The sequence below is a fragment of the Musa acuminata genome, chromosome BXJ1-11 (assembly GCF_036884655.1).
Source record: "Musa acuminata AAA Group cultivar baxijiao chromosome BXJ1-11, Cavendish_Baxijiao_AAA, whole genome shotgun sequence".
Classification (NCBI taxonomy): Eukaryota; Viridiplantae; Streptophyta; class Magnoliopsida; order Zingiberales; family Musaceae; genus Musa; species Musa acuminata.
In genome coordinates, this window is record NC_088337.1 from 25,823,750 (window position 1) to 25,843,296 (window position 19,547).

Sequence of the window (19,547 nt, forward strand, 5' to 3'; positions counted from 1 at the left end):
ACAATAACAATAATTTCAAATAAATAAAAATTAATAGTATTAAAATCAAAATAATATATTATTAATCTAATAAATAAAAAAATATTGTTACTAGTATACAGTTAACAGTATACTATTAATATATTGTTAACAATATACTATTGAGTCGATGTGAGAAGAGGTAGCAACGAGCAACGGTAGCGGGAGCGGGAGAGGCGAGCGACGATAGTGACAGCGGCAGCGGTAGCAACGAGAAGTGGCAGCGACAGCGGGAGTGGCGAGCGACGACAATGGCAACGACAACAGTAGCGGTAGCAGCGTATAGGGGGAGAGTGAGCGGGACCGACGAGCGGTGATAGTGGCAATGGTAGCGGTAGCAGTAGTGGTAAGCAACGGCAGCGGGAGCGGCGGGCGACAATAGTTGCAGTGATAGGAGCGAGCAGCGGGAGCAGTAACAGTGAGCAGCGACAGCGACAGCGATAGCAGCGAGCAGCGACAGTGGCAGCGACAGCGGGGGCGGCAACGATGAGCAGGGTTAGGGTTGGGAAGTCGCGAGAGAAAGGTTGATATCGATGCTTTAGTTGGTTCGATTGAACCAACTAAAGCACCAAAGATCGAACCAGACCTAAAACGCTGGTTCGATCGCCTAGTTTAACTCGGGCGCTCGCCCGAAGCGCCCAACACCTGGGCTCGGGTGAGCGCCCAAGCGGCGCCTCTTTGAAGCGCGCCGCTTGGAAATGAGACGAGGCGCTCGGGCCTCGCCTCGCCCGAGCACCCAGGCGAGCGCCCAAGCGCCTATTGAAATCACTAGTTTCGACAAGGAAGAAAAAGAAGTTGAAAAGGAAGGGTCGGTAGAGGAACAGAGGAGGTAGGAGAAAGGAAGAAGGAAGAAGAAGAAGAAAGAAAGGAGAAGTGCAACGATAACTAAGAAGCAGCAGCAGCATTAAAGGAATGCGACAACATTACAGCAGCGAAGAGGCAGCGTCGCTGTAACATTGCAGCAGCGTAGAGGCAGTGCCACTGCAGCATCGCAGCGGCGAAGCAACGATGAGGCAGCGCCATTGCAGAGGCAAAGTGGTGAAGAGGTAGTGCTGCTACAGCATCACGGCGGAGAAGCAGCAAAGAGGCAGTGTCGCTGCATCATCGAAGCGGTGAAGCAACAAAGAGGCAGTGCTGCGGCTTCGTACACCAGAAGAGCCCTAATCTGCTTTTTTCTATTTTTTAATGCTGAAATGGACTAGGCCCACCACTTTTTCATTTTTTTTATATTATAATTTGGACCACCCAAAACAAGGTGGTCTGCATATTGGTCACCCGAAACGCGGGGTTCTGCATATCAGTCCATGCCCGGACCGATACATACCGCTTGTACCATTTCGTGCGATACAGCAATCCTTGGTATAAATCAACTAAAAACTTGGAAAAGAAACTCAATATGATGGGTCGCAAATTAATTCTTGTGAACTCAGTCTATCCAGTTTCCTATTTAAAACATGTCTATTTTATTCAGGTGATTAGAAGCTAGATGTTATGAGGCATGCATTCTTGAGGAGAGATTGTAATGATGACCAAAAATGTTGGTGTTGAGTTGCTCGGTTAGTAGTTTGCAAGGAATTTTGCATCACAATAAGTTTCTATAACCCTCTTTGGCAAATGGTAAAGGAAGTTGTCTAATTGCAAGGACCTTTCGAGGAAAGTTCTAATCAGATAAAATTACTTGACAGGCTTCTTTCTTCTGGGATAATTGTGCCAAGAAAAGCTCCTTTCTGGAAAAGAATTCCAATGGCTCAACACCATTTCAGCAGTTTCCACTTTTGTTCTAGGAGATGGACATTTTACAAGATTCCAGAAACATCATTGAAACATTTTTTTCCTTTTTTTTTTCCAAGTTCCCTAGTCATCAAAGCCAAATATTCATATTGCTAGGGATTTCAGAAATGGACCTTCTAGTTACTTTAAATTCTGATCAGTTGTCAGAGTTGCTAATTATTTCCACCAGGGCTTCTACAAATGAATGACAACTAACTCCTAATAGTTCCTTTTCTGTTTTATCTCTATACATCTTTATCCATTATGGTGGCTCCCATCGGGTATATAACAAGATTATTTGAGAAACATTTGTCCTTTACAATGAGGATTTCATCACTAACAATATCTGGCCTGACTGATGTAGCCAGCCCCAACATAATCTTGTCCAGTCATCAATAAGGACTGTTTAACTGATGATAGGGGTTGTACAGTCCCCAGTAATAGTCAATCAGGTTGTTGGATTGATGGGGAACTATGTAACTTTATAAAGGATTTTTTAAAAAATTATTCTAGGCAAAGAAATCAACAAAAATTCATCAATTAATTGGCCTAGAAATTCTAAAAGTTATATTGAAAATTAAAAAAAATCTTTCGGTCTTTCTAGGGACTACAAAAAAGAGTTTTTTATATTAAGTGCACTTATTTAGGTATCTTAGAAATCATATTTTGAATTTCTAAAAAGCATACTAATTCCCTAGGAGATTACTCTTGGGAATCATTGTTTTCATTAATTGTATCAAGGCTCCTAAACCCCTATAAATGGTGGAGCTTCTCAATGGATCAAGCATTTTTCAAATTTGAATGAAAAGAATTACATCGTCTCTAGTCTCTTACTCCCCTCTCTTATCTCACACTTCTCTTTCTTTCTCTTCCCCTCTTTTTCTCTCTACTTCCCTACTCTGTTCTACATCATGGATCCTAGTAAAGGGCTAACCAACCTTGCCTGCAGCATGTAATGATGACATGACATGACCATATTGACACCTTTGAAGGAATGACATGACCATATTGACACCTTTGAAGGAATGACATGACACCAAGAACCTGGACCCATAGTTTGACATCCTGAGTACTGGACACTTGCTGGCTCGGCTGGACCGGTATGGGTCTGGTACACATCAGCATACCATCATCACATGGTACACCAACATGTTCCATGAAACCTGTTTTTAAGATTTGAGTATCTATGGTGTTGGAAGCATGTGCAATGGTCCATTCTGCCAACCCAACAAGCTATTGGACTGGTATATACTAGTCCGGATGAAATGTAGAACCATGACTGGACCATCTTTTCTTCAGGTGCAAACAGACATTGGATGTAGGAAATCTTTTAATTTATGCAAAAAATCGCACCCTCCTGTATACATAAAAGATAATGATCATCTTCAAATTTTCCAAGTCACAAATTTTTTTAATTAATTTAGTTTTTTCAATTTCCCAAAACAAACTTAAGCACCAATTTATTTAAAAAGAGTTCCTCGAAAAGAATGTTTTGCTGAAGCCAAGGCAATATTTTCCCAAAAACAGAAAGACTGTTAAAATGCACATGAGACAGCTTGCAAAAGAATCTAGAAATAATCAATTCCAATCTTGTCATATGATGTAATTTAATTACCAAGCCTATTTGGTTAGTTTCTGATCTTGGCCAATCAACTCACAGATAAATAAGATTCTAACTCTGTAAGTTCAGTAACCATGAGTCATCCAAATGCCATAATTATATAACTCAATTTGGTTATAGAAACATTTTTTTTTTTAAGGCAACAAAAATAATAATGAATCAAACAGTTGAAACATAATTAGTTAGACCAGATTACCTAGACTTTTAAAACAAACGTTATGAAATGTATTGGAGATGCAATCACAAGTTGGATGCCTATCCAAATCTTCAATTACGGGTCTCAAATATTAAGTGAGAGATGTGGATTATTTTGCTTTAAGAGGGCTCCTGTAAACACCTTTTCACATATCACGATCTAGTATCACATATGAAATATTAACATTTATCAATCCAATTTGTCGGTTGTATCCTTCTGTCCCATTGTCACTTCAAAAAGTCGGAAACACCGTCCCAATGTGGTTCTGCTCTTATCCACCAAACAGTGACTAGCATAGCCCATTATCAAAAAGAGAGAATCAGGTACCAAATCAAAGAGTTTTCTGAAAGCATCATATCTACGAGGCAACAAGCATCATGGAGTGGAACAGGGCAGCCGTAGAAGATAAGAACAGATTTTGATAGGCGAAAGAAGAAATATAGAGAAAGAGAGAGGTAATAGGGACAACATGACATTAGAATCTCAATAAATTTTGATTAATTTAACATAAAGACACCATACAATGATGTATCATATGACCTCTATTTACAGAATAAACGCTAAAAAGTTATACTCTAGAATGACTTCACACAATAATGGAGACTTAGCAAATAAAGATTGCATCTTCTGTGCACTAATCTTCATCTTCTCCCAACCATGGGCCACTTAATACTCTAGAATGCCACCATGAAGCATTTTATCTATTTTTTCACAAATCCTACTGAATGGTACTTTTTATTCCCTTCCTTGAAACAAGGGCACCTAGCCAGCTTTTTTTAAGTCCTAGACTCCTAGATGAGCATATGACAGAACTGATTGGAGGGTCAAATGAACAGTGGCTTTTGGATAAATAATAGGACTCTTAATAGACCAACTCAAAATGAAAATCAATCCTAGCTTTGGTCACTCATTGCTTTCTGACTAACTGGCATCCAGTAAAAACAGAGATAAATATAATTCATATCAAAGACAATTCAGACCAAGCTAAACCAATCAAGATTCAATACATCTACCAGATTATCACTCAAAAAATAAAGGAAAAATAGAAAATTCAAGACTCACCAAAACTGAATCTAAACATAACCAGATCTAATTTAGAGATACTTGACTTGCATCACATTTTCAAAATAAAGAAAAATAATAAATCAACATTCATTCTCGTTTTTCTGGAGAATTATATTTTTTCCCATACATAAAAAGATATTAATGACATTTTTTGTTTACAATAAGAGTGATTTTTAAATTAACACAATCCTAGAGAGCACACAAAAATTAAAAGTACAAGTGTCACAGAAAGGAAATACAAGAATAACAATACCATACTTCAAAATTCTAAAACTAAAGCATGACCTAAAATGTCTCAAATCATAAGGAGAATTAAGATATATCATGCATTACTCGAATACATGGTTTCAGATCTCAACCATCCAGGTAGATAATTGACCAGTAATTACCAATCCGACTAAGTACCCATATCAAAACATATAGCTTGATGCAACACAATACAATTTATTTTAATTTATTATTTTTTTCACGATACAGGGCAGTATGGGTCCGTATCTTGCCATGTATATTGATATTGTATTACTCCAGTAGGTTAAATAAACCAATATCAGACCAAGATTGAATCCTTGGTAGCAATAATATTCATGTAAAACTAAAATATGAGTTGCAATCAAAACTCAAAACTGCAGTTTAGGAATTCAAAATCATTAATACAAAAACAACTTTAGGACTGGAAAATACAAAATACAGTTGATACCCTCGAGTTCAGATGTGGATGAACACCCTTATAGTGTGGGAAAAAAGCCAACAACAATTACCATGATCAATGGATGTATTAGAATACTAGGCAAATGCTAAGAGCCCAACAAGGTACTAATGCAACATAAGCTAAGTATACACACAGATTCTAGTGCATCAACCAAATAAAAGGATGCAAATATAAAATTATATACCTCTCGGCCAACTTTATATAGCAAAGAGGCAGAGACATGCCATCATCATCTTCATCACCACTTCGTGCACCACAACGTGAATACCAAGCATGATATCTTCTGGGTAGAAGTTGATGCTCCAAAAGCTCATTCCAAAGCTGTCCATAAGTCCTCTTACATGGACCAGATGATAAAAAGTGCATAATCAAGAAGTACACTTCCCTAATGTCAATATCTACATCAGCCTCCACCGGGAAGGTTGATGTATTCTTTTGGTTGACAGGATTGACCTTCTCAAGCACCCTTTCAGAAAAATTCAAAGGTGCCATACTGACAGAAGTTTCATCTCCAAAAGATTTGTACTTTCTAGATGCCATCTTCAACGAGCCACCTGTAACTTAAAACAAGTAATGAACAATTAGCAACCTCAAAACAGAGCTAAATACTAAAGAAAATTAGGATGACAGAGATACTTTTAAGTGAAAAACATGCTAATTTTGAAGGAAGGACAAGCTAATGACAAGAAAGCCCAAGAGGATCAAGACACCTAAGTTTCTCTCAAGTCTCTAAATTAAACATAGGTTACAGAATATAACTTGTAACGTATTTGCAGTCATCATATTCTTGAGACATATGATAGAACTAGCAACTAGATGAAAGATTGGCTACTTAAACAAAAATAATAAAGAGTGGACGTTCACCGTCTTATATGGATTCTTATCTTTAGTTATGTCTGCTAAATTCCAATATAGGTGTCAAATAACAGGTATTTTTCTATGTCTAGTCCATCCTAGTCCAAAACATTGGACCAACAAACTTGGGAAGAAACATGCTTCAAATGTGCCATAAGATACAGGAATTACGTGTATCATGGTAAGTATCTCCATTGATATACCATGGTATGCCATTGTTGTGCAAAAAATATGAACTGATTGTTCATATTGGGAATACCAAATCCATTCATAACTAACATGCTCTCTTACATACATAACTTGCTGATTTAAATTTTGCCGCTCTCAATTTAAATTTGAGGGTAGGCCTTGGTACAATGGTAAAGTTAGTGGCTTGAAAGACCAGGATTCAAATCATGGAAACAGACTCTCTATGTTAGATAGAGGTTATATTGACCCTCCCCTAACCTTGTATTGACGGGAGCCTCTTGCTTGCACAATACACCCCTTACTTTCAAATCCACCTGCATGCAAACCTTCCCAAAGTCCTTTTTTTCTCACCAATGCCAGCAGAAAGTGTCACATCCCAGATTTTAAAAAAATAAACCATCATTTTATTATTCGTAATTTATAGATGAGTCTTTTTCTTATCTTTGAATTCAAATCCCTATCTTTACAATGCTAATTTTTTTTTAACTAAAAAAAGGAATCACATCTTCTTAGTAGGGCCACAAGTAACAAAAAAATCTCATCTATCCAAGCCTTAGATTTATTACAAAGTAATAGGTTACTCTAAAAATAAATATAGGATAAAAACATATTAGCAACTGCACATATTGATAGGAACCTCCAAAAAAATCATAAAAATAATCTTCGACATTCATGAAACATATACAAATGTCAACAATTTAATATGATAACATATCAATTCATTATGAAACTTATGTATCAGAAAAACAATTATAATTCTTATGTAATAAATAAAATCATATATTAATAACATGCAACACATCTCAATAATATACATAACAGTCAGATAACAAATATTTATATCACACCCGATGGTATACTCTCGCAATAACAGATGGAGAGGCATACTTTACAAAATGGATTCCTCATAACAGCAGATGAAGAGAATCCATATTTCACTCCCAATAGCGGATAGAGTGTCATCCCTCACCCGTCCAAGTGGGGACACGTTCCTCGCAGATCTAACTGTCAGATCTAACAACCTGCTAATCACCAGAAGGAATTTCCCTACTTGCACTCGGCAATGATACATAGCTAACTATGATCATTCATTTACATTCATCGATTGATTCATACATGCATCCAAGAAGTGATATGATAAAATATTATGAGAGACCATGACTAATGTATGACATGCTAGAATATGTCTATTGGTGGCTCCACATTGTGATGAACCCGTAGCTCCTTTCACAAGTTGCATTCCACTATGGACCACTTGGCATAGTCACATATATTACATGATAACAATCACATCAATGTCATCAATTTAATCTAAAAAATAAGAGAAAATCAATAATCATTTCTAAATGACACCTTCATATAAAACTTTTAAGTTTATCAAATCATAAAAACATAAAACATCAATATCTCAATAGTCCTCAATCAACTAGAATCCTACTTGAATTGCCTAATTGACTTGAACTAAATTCAATTTAATTAGGACCTTGCTATATAAGCTGGTCTGGCTAATCAACTTAACTCAAGTGAGACCCTAATTTGACCCCTTTTATTAAATTATATTCTAATATTTTCAAAAGTACTTTAAAATATTAAAAAACAATTAACCTCAAATCCATTCTTTTTCATAAATTAACTAATTTAGATTTATGATTTTAAATTTAAAACTAATTAAACTATAAAAATTCATACATAATTTTTTAAAACATAAATATATCTAATTAAATGAATTAAAACTATTATTAAATTAACTGATTAATCTAACATCATAAGTCAATCACCATTATTTATTAATCATAAATTTTCAAAATTAAAATATGATTATACATCATACAAATTATAATAATTATAATATTAAATATTTTAAAATATGAATAAAAGGTGATAATAAAAAATAAAGGAACCTACCTCTCCTTTGGGAATCCTTTTCTCAATCCTCCCATGGCCAGCTGTGAGAGGAATGAGGAACGGGGAGCCCCCTTTTATATAGGAGAAAATGAGTTCTCTTCGAAAAGTAAATAATAATTTTATTTTTATTTTTAATTTATTATTAATTTACTTTCACACATAAAAATAAAATTGTAATATTTATTTCTTATGGTTCACATAAAAATAAATTTTGAACTATTTACTTTCTAAAAATCACATCACTCATTAGGAAATAAATTAATTAATAATTTAATTAATTGATAAAATTTCTAAGTTATTCACATGATTAAGGAAATCAATTTTAATCATTTTATTAATCATACTACATAAAAAGAAATTTAATAATTTAAATAAAGCAATACATTATTTATGGTATTTAATTTATGTTAAGGGAGAAAAAATCATCAATGATTACATTCCTCCCCACTTAATTCAACATAGTTGGCACTTGAAATACTAAGTCAAAAGATAAATCTAAATCAACTTGAAAAATATTTAGATGTAAATGTGATACTCGAAAACATTTTAAGTCCAAAGATGCGTTTTTTTTGTGCATTTTTTTTCTGTGCACTTTTTTTCAGCACAAAACTTATAAGAAATTGAGGAAACTCATTCAATAATTTGGTTTTAGATCACCTATGTAAAATGATAATTAACAAGTATATCAAAATATACATCCAATAAATCTTTAGAATATTTAAATTATAAAATTAATTGGTTGTTGACATAAAATTTGAGGCTACATGTGTAACTCAACAAACAAAGATGAAAATTTATCCAAACTATTCAAACATATATTCTTTTATAGTTCAAAATGACTTAGAATTAACATTATATTTAATCCTCGTTAGATCTCATCATTGTATTAGACAAATGATATCTAATAAATGATTTGACACTTATTAAATCAAAACTCTATTCAAATTAATTACATATATAATTTAATATGAAATGACAACATATCAATTCATTATGAAACTTATGTATTAGAAAAATAATTATAATTCTTATGTAGTAAATAAAATCATGTATCAATCACATGTAACACATCTCAATAACATACATAACAGTCAAATAACAAACATATACATCACACCCGATTGTGCACTTTCTCAACAACGGATCAAGAGACATACTCTATGAGATGAATTCCTCCCAACAGCGAACGGAGAGAATCCATATCGCACTCCCAACGGCAGATAAAGTGGCACCTCTGACCCGCCCAAGTGGGGACATGTTCCTCCAAACAACGGATGGAGGAACCGTCTAATCGTCACGTTTGACGACCTATTAATCCAAGTAAGGAATCGCCCTACCTACCCTCAGCAAGGCTACATAGTCAACCATGTGATCATTCATTTATATTCATCCATTCATTTATGCATGCATCAAAGAAATAGTATGATAAAATATTATGAGGGACCATACTTAATGTATAACCTGCTAAACTATGTTCATTGATAATTGTGCACTGTGATGGACCCTAGCTCGTTTCACATGTTGCACTTCCAATATGGACCACTCAGCATAGTCACATATACTACATAATAACAATCACATCAATATCATCAATTTAATCTAAAAAATAAAAGAAAATCAATAATCATTTATAAATGACACTTTCATATGAAACTTTTAAGTTCATCAAATCATAAAGACATGAGACATCAATCTCTCAATAGTCTTCAATCAATCAAAACCTTAATTGAAATAGCCCGATTGATTTGAATCAAATGCAATTTAATTAGGACCTAAAGTAACCAACGTCAAATCCTTATAAAACTAGCGATTTAATTTAGATTTGATCAATTTCAATTAGGATAAGTAGGCTTGAACTGGTTGAGTTGGTCTGGAATCACCTTGAACTGACTTAAACTAATCAAACATATCCGATTCAATCAACTAACGAGCCCAAACCAATAAAGGAGACAAAATTAGACTATGTTGTATAGTGCTAGCCCAGACCAAACCGACTCATCTAAGTCTTGGATGGGTCACGCACTTGCTTGTCTTAGGTAATAAGTTGTGTTGAGGTACAACGAGCTAGATAGAGGGGCGACAATATGTCTAGTGTCAGTCGCATAGCTGGGCGGTTGGGTCGTGCCTAGTCACGAGCTAGATCGTGCTTAGTCACATGAGATGAGTCATACTTGACCACATGAGATGCATCATGCCTAACCACATGAGTTAGGTTGTACTTGGCCATATGAGTAAGGGCATGCTTAGTAACACAAGCTAAACCATACCTAACCACATAAGCTAGGTCGTACCTGGCCACATAGGCTGGGTCATACTTAGCAGCATGTGTTGGGTCGTATCTGGTCACATGGGTTGGGTCATGCCAGGCCACATGGGCTAAGCTATACCTAGCCATACGGGCTGAGTCACGCCTAGCCACATGGGTTGGGTCATACCTAGCCACAAGAGCTGGTCTAGCCAATCAACTTAACCCAGGTAAGACCCTAATTTGATCCCTCTTATTAAATTATATTCTAATATTTTCAGAAGTATTTTAAAATATTATAAAATAATAATTAAGCTCAAATCCATTCTTTTTTATAAATTAACTAACGTACATTCATGATTCTAAATTTTAAACTAATTAAATCATAAAAATTCGCACATAATTCCTTGAATCATAAATGTATAATTAAATGAATTAGAACTATTATTAAATTAACTAATCATTCTAACATCATAATTCAATGATCATTATTTGTTAATCATAAAATTTCAAAATTAAGATATTATTATACATCATACAAATTATAACAATTCTAATATCAAAGATTTTAAGATATGAATAAAATGTGATAACAAAAAAAATAGAGAACCCTACCTCTCCTCGGGGAATCCTTTCCTCAATCCTCCCATTGCTAGACTCAATGAGGAATGAGGGACAGGGACCTCCCTTTATATAAGAGAAGATGAGTTCTCCCCAAAAGCAAGCAATAATTTAATTTTTATTTTTATTTTATTTTTATTTTACTTTCGCATATTAAAATAGAATTGTAATATTTATTTCTTATGATTCACATAAAAAAATGAAATTTAAACTATTTACTTCCTAAAAATCACATCACTCATTAGGAAATAAATCAATGAACTTCTAATTTGTCCACATGATTAAGGAAATCAATCTTAAACATTTCCTTAACCATACTACACAAACAAGGAAGTTAATAATTTAAATAAAACAACACATTATTTATGGTAATTAATTTATGTTAAGGGAAAAAAATCATCGGTGATTACAGAAAGACTCACACTTTTACTTTAACCAAAACTTTACCGGGTTAAACAATAATTCTCCACCAAAGTGATAGTTTGCTATTAGTTCTCTACACTAAGGCCTTGTTATAGGTCAAATACTAATAAAAAACAGTTGGAACTGCAACATCTGTTGTTGCAATCATTTTGTTTGGTTTTCCACAACTGCAAAGACTGCAACTTTGAACTCTTTATCTTTGCATATATATGTCTCCAAAAGAGGCAATGTCAAATTACAAATAGTGTAGACTTATCACCAGTAATGTAACTAACTTCATTGCTACTAGATACATTTTCCAATTATCTTCATCCTTGAGTACCTATATTAACCTACTTTACCTCCTTTTGGCTCCACCAAAGTTTCCAATTTAAATTTTCATATAAGGTTAAAAGAGATGTAGCAAGTTTTGAAAAGACCAACTATCAGAAGGAAGCAACAAGTAAACTTTTAAGCTTCTCAAGCTGGATATGTTCAAATGACTACAGTCGTGAATGTTGACTTCTTTGAAATGTTAGTTGTTCATATTCTCCAAAGATATCCAAACCACTCAAACAGTTCTCTCATCTTATCCTTGATTGAAGTATTCTCCAACTTGTCATCAATCTAGTCATTCAGTAGAGATACACTCAGACATCTCAAAAGGCACAATCAAGCCATAATAGTTTTTTAATACGAAATTTCTTAACTACCCAACACTTTGGCTTAAATGGAGATATGGTAGGCCTGAAACATTGTCTTTCATACTGATAGAGAGCTAAACAGCACATATAACTACAAAGGCCTTGTCCCATATAAACAAAGGAACTCAAATACTAGCTGTCTTATAACTAAACGCTCTCAAAGATTATAGCTCGTCGCAGGATTTTTGAAGCCAACATCACAATTTGTGTCATCTATTAGGCCAATATTATAATATGTGTCAACCTTTTATTGTTAGACTTGTCAGTTTCCCATCGCGAACATCTTCAGCCCTCAGCAGCCAAAGGCATGGAACACCAGCAAAAACAAAGAATGAGTAACCTGAGAATCAAATGGTTCCTGGATCACCTAGGTTCCACCAAACTAATGTGATGCAAATAACAACAGATTTTCACTTTTCTCATCCTACGAAGTTATAACATCACAACTTGGTTCAGAAGTTGGAATACTAAGAAGCAATGGTAAAAAGAAGCACAATATTTTCAAGCAATAATCAGATAACAGAAATAATCCAAGAAAAATCCATCTTCTTAGGAAAAAGTGCATTCCCTTGGGACTAGGAATTAATGAGCATTCAGCATTATTTTAGATGTCCAAAGCAAGGTATTAAATTTCACCTAGTTGAGTACGATTCAGCAGTATTCACCAACCCAACTGCCGACCATGATGCAGACTGCTTAAAACTGCACAGTCCGGTTTGTTACATATACTTGTTTTCTTTTGACCCCACTATCACGGACAAAGTTTTAAACAGGATGTTTGATGTAATACTTATGTATGTCCGTGTCTTTCTGTTTATTCATATTTTGCACAGCATGTAGAGGAACGGTCGAAGACTTAACAACCCTATTTTAGTTGGGTTTGGTGGCCTTCTTAGACTTGTAAATAAAGGTTGTGTCATGTGAACACTTGCGAGAGTTATTCGGCATGTAGTGGACCATTTTGACCCTTTGTTGTGCAACCGTTCAGAACTTGTAAAGTTTGTTTGTAATTTGCATTGTCTATGAAGTGTTTTCGGAAATGTTTGCTTGTGGATTCCGAGTGAGGCACTTTCTCTAACCCATTTTCTCTTTTGTAGGTCCTAAGGGACCATGGGAGGTTTCAGAGAGGCTGACCTTTGCGGACGGATACGCAAGAGTGCCGCACGACTTAGGCAAAACCAGCTAAGTCCGTGACACCATAGTAGAGCTCATTGGGAGTTAGTATGATTCAACCAGTATTCACTGATCCAACTGCTGACCAAGACACGTACCGCTTATAACCCGGCAATTCAGTCCGGTTTGTTACATTTTTTTTTTCTTGTAACCCCATGCTAGGACTCACAATGCAACACACCGTTAGGAGTTAGGAGTCAACTCTTCACCGCCTATTGCCACCTATATGCCTGCCATTGTCTGCACGTCCCCTGCTCACTACTCGCTCCATATACCACATCCTCCTCTTCTTCCTTCTTATTCTTCTTCTTCCTTTTTCGTTGTATTCCTTCTTCCTCCCCACCTCTCCCCCCCCAACAATATTAAGGTATGCCGGAACGGACTGGACTCCTACCATCCAACCGTGAACTAGCATGGATCAGGTTGCCAACATTGAATTCTTTGATCCAAAGTCCGAACCCCCCAAAATAATATATGTTCTATCACCCTAAACTTCCAGATTTTGATAAATCAATCAAAGAATGTGTTGTGGTCCAGTGTAAGGGTGATTTGGGTGATTCTTCAACTAAATATGGTATGTTGAACTATCTGTGTTGCAACCAACAGAAGAAAATGCTTGTACATGTCATGGAGTTGAATTGATAAACAACAAAAATAAAATACTTGTATATGTCAAACAAATAGCAAATGTTCGAGAGAACAAGAGCAAAATGAAGCATGATATTCTCATACAACTAGAGATGACAAGAAAAATTGTTTAGAGAAACAGGCTTCCTAGAAAAAACACATTGATATGACTCTAGGAACAAATGCTTTTTAAGTCAAAGACATTTCACCATGCTATGTCTACTATCTTCTCTAGTCAAGTTTTTCTTCTCTACAATCTTTTCCTGACAAATACAAGTTAGCAAAATCAAAGTAAACCAAATTGCAAGCCTAGAGTATTCATATTGTCAAAAAAATGCTGCAAGACTGAAGCAGCACCGTTGGACAAAAAGGAAGGAGGTAGCAAAAGAATATAATTAGACAGGAAAAGGATATAGAACACTGAATAGTCTGAACACAATGTCAGATAAAGTGATGGAGGACAATAAAGTTCTTCAATAGCACATTTTTCACTTCTCTCGATGTGCCAATGCTAACCCCTTGAAACAAAAGAACCATCAAGAAGAACAGATCTCCTTCTACCACTACCATCCTAACTAAGCAGTGTTTTCATCGCAATTACACCTTCAAGGTTGCCATATTTCCCAAAACTAAGTTGAACCGGCCTTACTCAACCTGCCAGCTCATTAACCCTTTTGCCTCGTAATTTTACATATAGAAGAAGGATCAGGTCACATTTAGTGCCCAAATGTTTACAGCGTCTAACACAACTAAACTTGTCACAGAATAGCTTGACTATGAAAACACTCTAGCCAACTTACCATTTCTTTCTATATCTAAGCATACTGCAAGCGAAGGCAAGCGAAAATAGAATTAGAAAAACGGATCTCTAACCCTAACAATGTAACAACAATTCACCATCAACAATAAACAAAGAAGAATAATAGGCATAACATCAAATAGTCAATTTAGAATAAAAAATTGAAAACCTACATTACATAAAAATCAGCCACTTGAACAGGAAGCCGCCCAATCTCTCGAGAAGACCTTCCAAAGTCCCGAAACCTTATAATCCTCTAACCATGCTGCATTCTCCGATTTCCCCTCCAGAAGGAAGCAAAAGTCCCCCCTGTGGAGCCCGAGAAACCCAGAGAGCAGCTCAGATTCCAAAAGCTAGGGCAAAACGGCCCGAGATCTGATTCCAAGTCATAAGACGGGGCGAGTGCGTGCATCAAACGACACCCGCACCGGAGGATGTTCGGGGGAGATAGGTAGGCCGAGGGGCGCCGATTCTTGGGCGGATTCGGAGACGGGAGACGGCGTGGGAGGACCGCGAGTTTTTAGGGCTTTCGCCGGCCGTTGAACGGGAGGTGTCGCGACTCGACGCGAGGATTCGAGGATATCGCCACGACCCTCTCTTTCTCTCTCTCTCTCTCTTCGCTCTCTCTCTCTCTCTCTTTGGGCCCCTGTTCAAGGGTTTTCTTTTTCTCGATTTCCTTATCTTTGTTTTTAGTGCTAGTTATGTAGGTTTCGAAGCTACAGAAGAGTGCATCTGCGGAGGGGTCCGAAATAAAAAGAAGGCAATCAAATTAGTAACATAAATGCGACGAATACCAAACGTGGGACACGGTAAGCGTAAGAGGTCAAGTCACCGCCTCCAGTGTGCGGGTCGGATCGTGCGATTTGGGTCTCGGCAATCGGATTACGAAATTAGGGCTCCGTTAAGACAACGAACGGGCCGGATTTAGACTGGCTAAACATTCTCTCCATAAGATCTTGCGACAGTTGGATGTCGACGGAGATTAAATCGTACGGTTCACGTGATTTGCCCCGGTGTGAAGCATCAAATAAAGCTATTTGGATCTCCGCCAATTGGGTCACAAAATTAGGGCTCCGTCACGGCAACGAAAATGGGCCGGATTTAGTCTGGAAGAATATTCCACCTGAAAGCCCTTCCGGCCGTTCACGCATCGACATCATGATCTTGATTTCTGATCTTCTTTTTATAATTTTTTTATTATAACAAATGAGATACATTAGATGATGCTCATACCTGAATTCTTACATGATTTCTGATGTTAAATTCTTTGCATTAGAAGATCTATGTTCTCATTGCTTGTGATCAAAAACAAAGACTGCTTGAGATAGCAACTTTCCATTTTACATTAAAATATCATGACTCAAAACCTTGTTTAAGATAGAACTTTACAGGGATCCAGAGAGCAATACCATTAATTTCTAATCACTAGATATATGTTTTGAAGGACAGATCACTGAATATTAGAAAAAAATTAAGAAATTACACTTCATAAATGTGCAGTGGGAACAGAGTGATCTAAGGAGGCAACAGATTGATACAATACATAATTTCAATAAAGAAAGTGCAAAATCATACCCACAGCTAGCTATTCAGGTGAATATTATTATCAAACTAGAAGCAAAATATAAACCAAAATCACAAGAAAAAAGACAACCAAAAAAAAAAATCCTGTCGATGTCATCAAACATAGACATCCTAAGAAGCATAACTCAAGTCCATAGCATAACTATGGTGTTCGCAACTATTACTAAAGCTTATTTGGATCGAGCAGCAGGAAGTGACCAACAGAACTGAACATGTACTTGAGCTTTCAAGATCAGGACAGCCTCCTTTCATACTGAGAATGAGATTGTATGGCTATTCTTCTTCGACTACCACGCTGATTTCACCCTTCTCCAGCATGTCGTAAAAAGCTCTTGTTCTCCTCTGCTCATGCCAGTGGTGCATCTTCCACATACCACCAGCAAACAGTCCCAGTGCTAGGCCAATTACAATCTCCTTGATAACACTAGGGCCTTTCAGGGTAGTGTGAGCAATTTTACGAGAAGCCATCTGTTCTTTGGCAAAACACAACTGCTACAGACAAGAAATTATAATTGTTTGGCAGAAAAGTTATACCACGTTGTTCATGACACCTTATCATCATCCCATCTATGTCAAAAATTTAGAAGAAATATGTATCGTAAAATAGTTGAAGAGTTAATAAAGCTAGGTAAGCATGCAAGAGAGGGAATATATGTCAAGAGATAGCACACAAGGGAAGAAGTAAGCATTGGCAGTGGATTTCAAGACATTGTTGCTAAAAATGTCATAGAACAACAAAAGGAACTGAGAAAAAGATAACAGGATCTGGAAACAATAATAAAGGTGCAGAAGTAACATCTTATGAGCCTAATCTTCAAAGCTGAAAAGATTACCAAATCATAAACTTTTTTAGAAGGCCTTCTTCACTGATAACCCAACAACCCGCAACTCCCATCACCAAATTTAGCATCATAAATTAATGCTATTATCTACGACAGAATGCAAATGACAGGCAGAATGGCTAATGAGAGACTCTTGAGCTTGCCAAAAGATTCATCAAGATGCGAAAGCATTATTGACTTGATCATTTCAACAAAACCAAAATACATAAAGTAAACTGCAAACTTATATTATGGTCCATGTAGCTTAGACTAATGCCTAGTTGCACTACCAGTCTTTGGAATTCAGAGTAACTTGCTCCTTGTTTCGTCTCAAACTTTCTAGATTTCATATGAATCTAATCCTCAAATTTAGACAAGCCACTCATCTGAAAAAAATTCCTTATCATGAAGAAAAAATTTTCAAACCCCTTTTTGCTCAAGCTCACAACCTTGATCATATAAGACCCAGAAAGTATGCTTTATGGTTAAATCTCCTGGATGATGACGATTAAAAGGCTTTGTAAACTTCAATCATGTTTTTAAGTTGCAATTCTAGCTTCTTACTCATCTTCACATCTCACTTGGATAACTTATGAGGAAGCTATTTAAAAGTCTGTTCTTGTTTATTTCTGAGGTCCACAATTGTTGCCACACAAAAGAAACATATATCAAAATACCCAAAAACAATTCTCCACATAAAATCATTATCTCTATCATATTTAAAAGCTTAAACTAGTAGATATGGCAGAATCTATATTCTTGTATTATTAATAATCCTCTTACATGTGAGTGGTAGATGGCTCAAACCCAATGCATGAAAATTAATCGAGGATCTTTGTTTATATAACCGTGACCTAAAAAAATTTGAACTCGGGACCTTTCGCTTCGATTCGATGTCATTAGGTCTAACAGCTTATGCATGTATCTGAGACATAGATTTGCAATCCGAATATTTGATTATTCATTCGTGTCATATAGCAACAGCATGATGTTGATCTCCCAACTTCCACTCATTACGCCAATCGGAACCCAGCAACAATAACACCACCGTTCAATCACCAACCAAAAAGATCATCCCATAACCTACGACTTCACCTCTGACATCTCGACCAATTTGAGATAACAGAAGCAAAAGTTCCAATTGGCTAGCGCAACCCATTTCAGATCTTGAAACGACGAATCAGAAGAAACAGATTGGGATCTATTAGTAAAGAAAGAAAACCTAATCGGAGAAACAAACAACAAGAGAAAGGGCGGAAGAAGAACCTCGGAAGGAGATCGATGCTGGCTTCGTCTTACCTGCGACTGGTCCTCGCACGGCGGGGCGGCGTCGATCGAGATTGCTCGAGGTGCAACTCCACTGTGGGTACAATTAACGGAAACGGGCAAATACGAAACGTTACCAAACCCGCTACGATCGTTTTTAACAGTTCATGATCACGTTACGATGGATGACGGGGAATTAGAATCGAACTTAATTGAGATGCATGCAACTACGTTCTTGATGTTTGACAATTTTAGGTTCGTCATCAACCATCGTTGTTTGTTACTCTATGATGGACATGTATGATTTTTCTACTAATTTTTTTTATTAATATGAGATTTAATATAATTTTTATCAAACTTTGATTAATATGAGATTAAATATAATTGTATTTATACTCAATGTTGATCATTATCCATCTATAATGATCAACCTTATAACTTCTATAAACAATAATTTTCATTTTAAAATTTCTCTTTCAAACATATTATTGAAAGATTTTTTAAACTCTGAAATATCTTTAAATACTTATGAAATATGAAGAAATTAAGTGTCAAATATCTAAAACAAATTGTTTTAATGAATATTATCTTATCAGAAAATTTTAGATTTCACAAATTCATACATATCTAATGTATAACTCATTGATGATAAGTTTATCTTCGTCTAGATATTGAGCCAAAGCATTAAAATTGAGATCATTTTCTTTCATAACTCTCCCCTCCAAAAGGTTTTCATAAAAATATGGAATTGTATCTCATGTCTACTTTCCCATACCAAAAGAAGCTTATTAGATTTGAAATTATGCAGTAGTAGATCTTTCAATTTAGTCTAGTATCTCATGACTACTAAAGTTATACGGAAGTATATCCTTCAATGTTAACTTATGTCTCATGAATACTTTCCAAAAGATTCTATCATTGTTGTATTTGATTGAAACTCTTCATCTCATCTCATATACAATACTAAATTATTTTTT

The 19,547-nt window shown here is 35.8% G+C and overlaps 2 protein-coding genes across 7 annotated transcripts in view; both read right to left on the reverse strand.

Moving 5' to 3' along the window:
* The window catches only part of LOC135583738 (uncharacterized), a 56,619-nt gene extending 41,042 nt beyond the window's left edge, over window positions 1–15,577 (reverse strand). The window contains exons 1-2 of one of the 2 annotated variants that reach the window (XM_065090231.1): window positions 15,073–15,577; window positions 5,564–5,939 (exon numbers count right to left, since the gene is read on the reverse strand). In XM_065090231.1, coding sequence (XP_064946303.1) covers window positions 5,564–5,919 — 356 coding nt within the window. In that variant the 5' untranslated portion in view covers window positions 5,920–5,939; window positions 15,073–15,577. The remainder of the gene's footprint in view (window positions 1–5,563; window positions 5,940–15,072) is intronic. The other variant, XM_065090230.1, reaches the window with a different exon arrangement.
* An 884-nt stretch (window positions 15,578–16,461) lies between these two features.
* On the reverse strand, window positions 16,462–18,755 carry LOC103971598 (cytochrome c oxidase subunit 5C-like). Of its 5 annotated transcripts, none has more exons than XM_009385658.3 (2): window positions 18,604–18,755; window positions 16,462–16,972 (listed from the first exon to the last, which is right to left on the reverse strand). In XM_009385658.3, the coding sequence occupies exon 2, from the start codon at window positions 16,949–16,951 to the stop codon at window positions 16,757–16,759; it is 195 nt and encodes a 64-aa protein (XP_009383933.2). In that variant the 5' UTR covers window positions 16,952–16,972; window positions 18,604–18,755; the 3' UTR covers window positions 16,462–16,756. The 5 variants fall into 5 exon arrangements, with proteins under 5 accessions (XP_009383933.2, XP_064946305.1, XP_064946304.1 ...); XM_065090233.1 differs by having other exon boundaries at window positions 16,462–16,975; window positions 18,604–18,746; XM_065090232.1 differs by having other exon boundaries at window positions 16,462–16,975; window positions 18,571–18,741.
* Between the last annotated feature and the right edge of the window lie 792 nt (window positions 18,756–19,547).

Bases quoted from the DNA above. Each gene is read 5' to 3' on its own strand.
- LOC103971598 (XM_009385658.3), bottom strand. From the start codon at position 16,951: ATGGCTTCTCGTAAAATTGCTCACACTACCCTGAAAGGCCCTAGTGTT.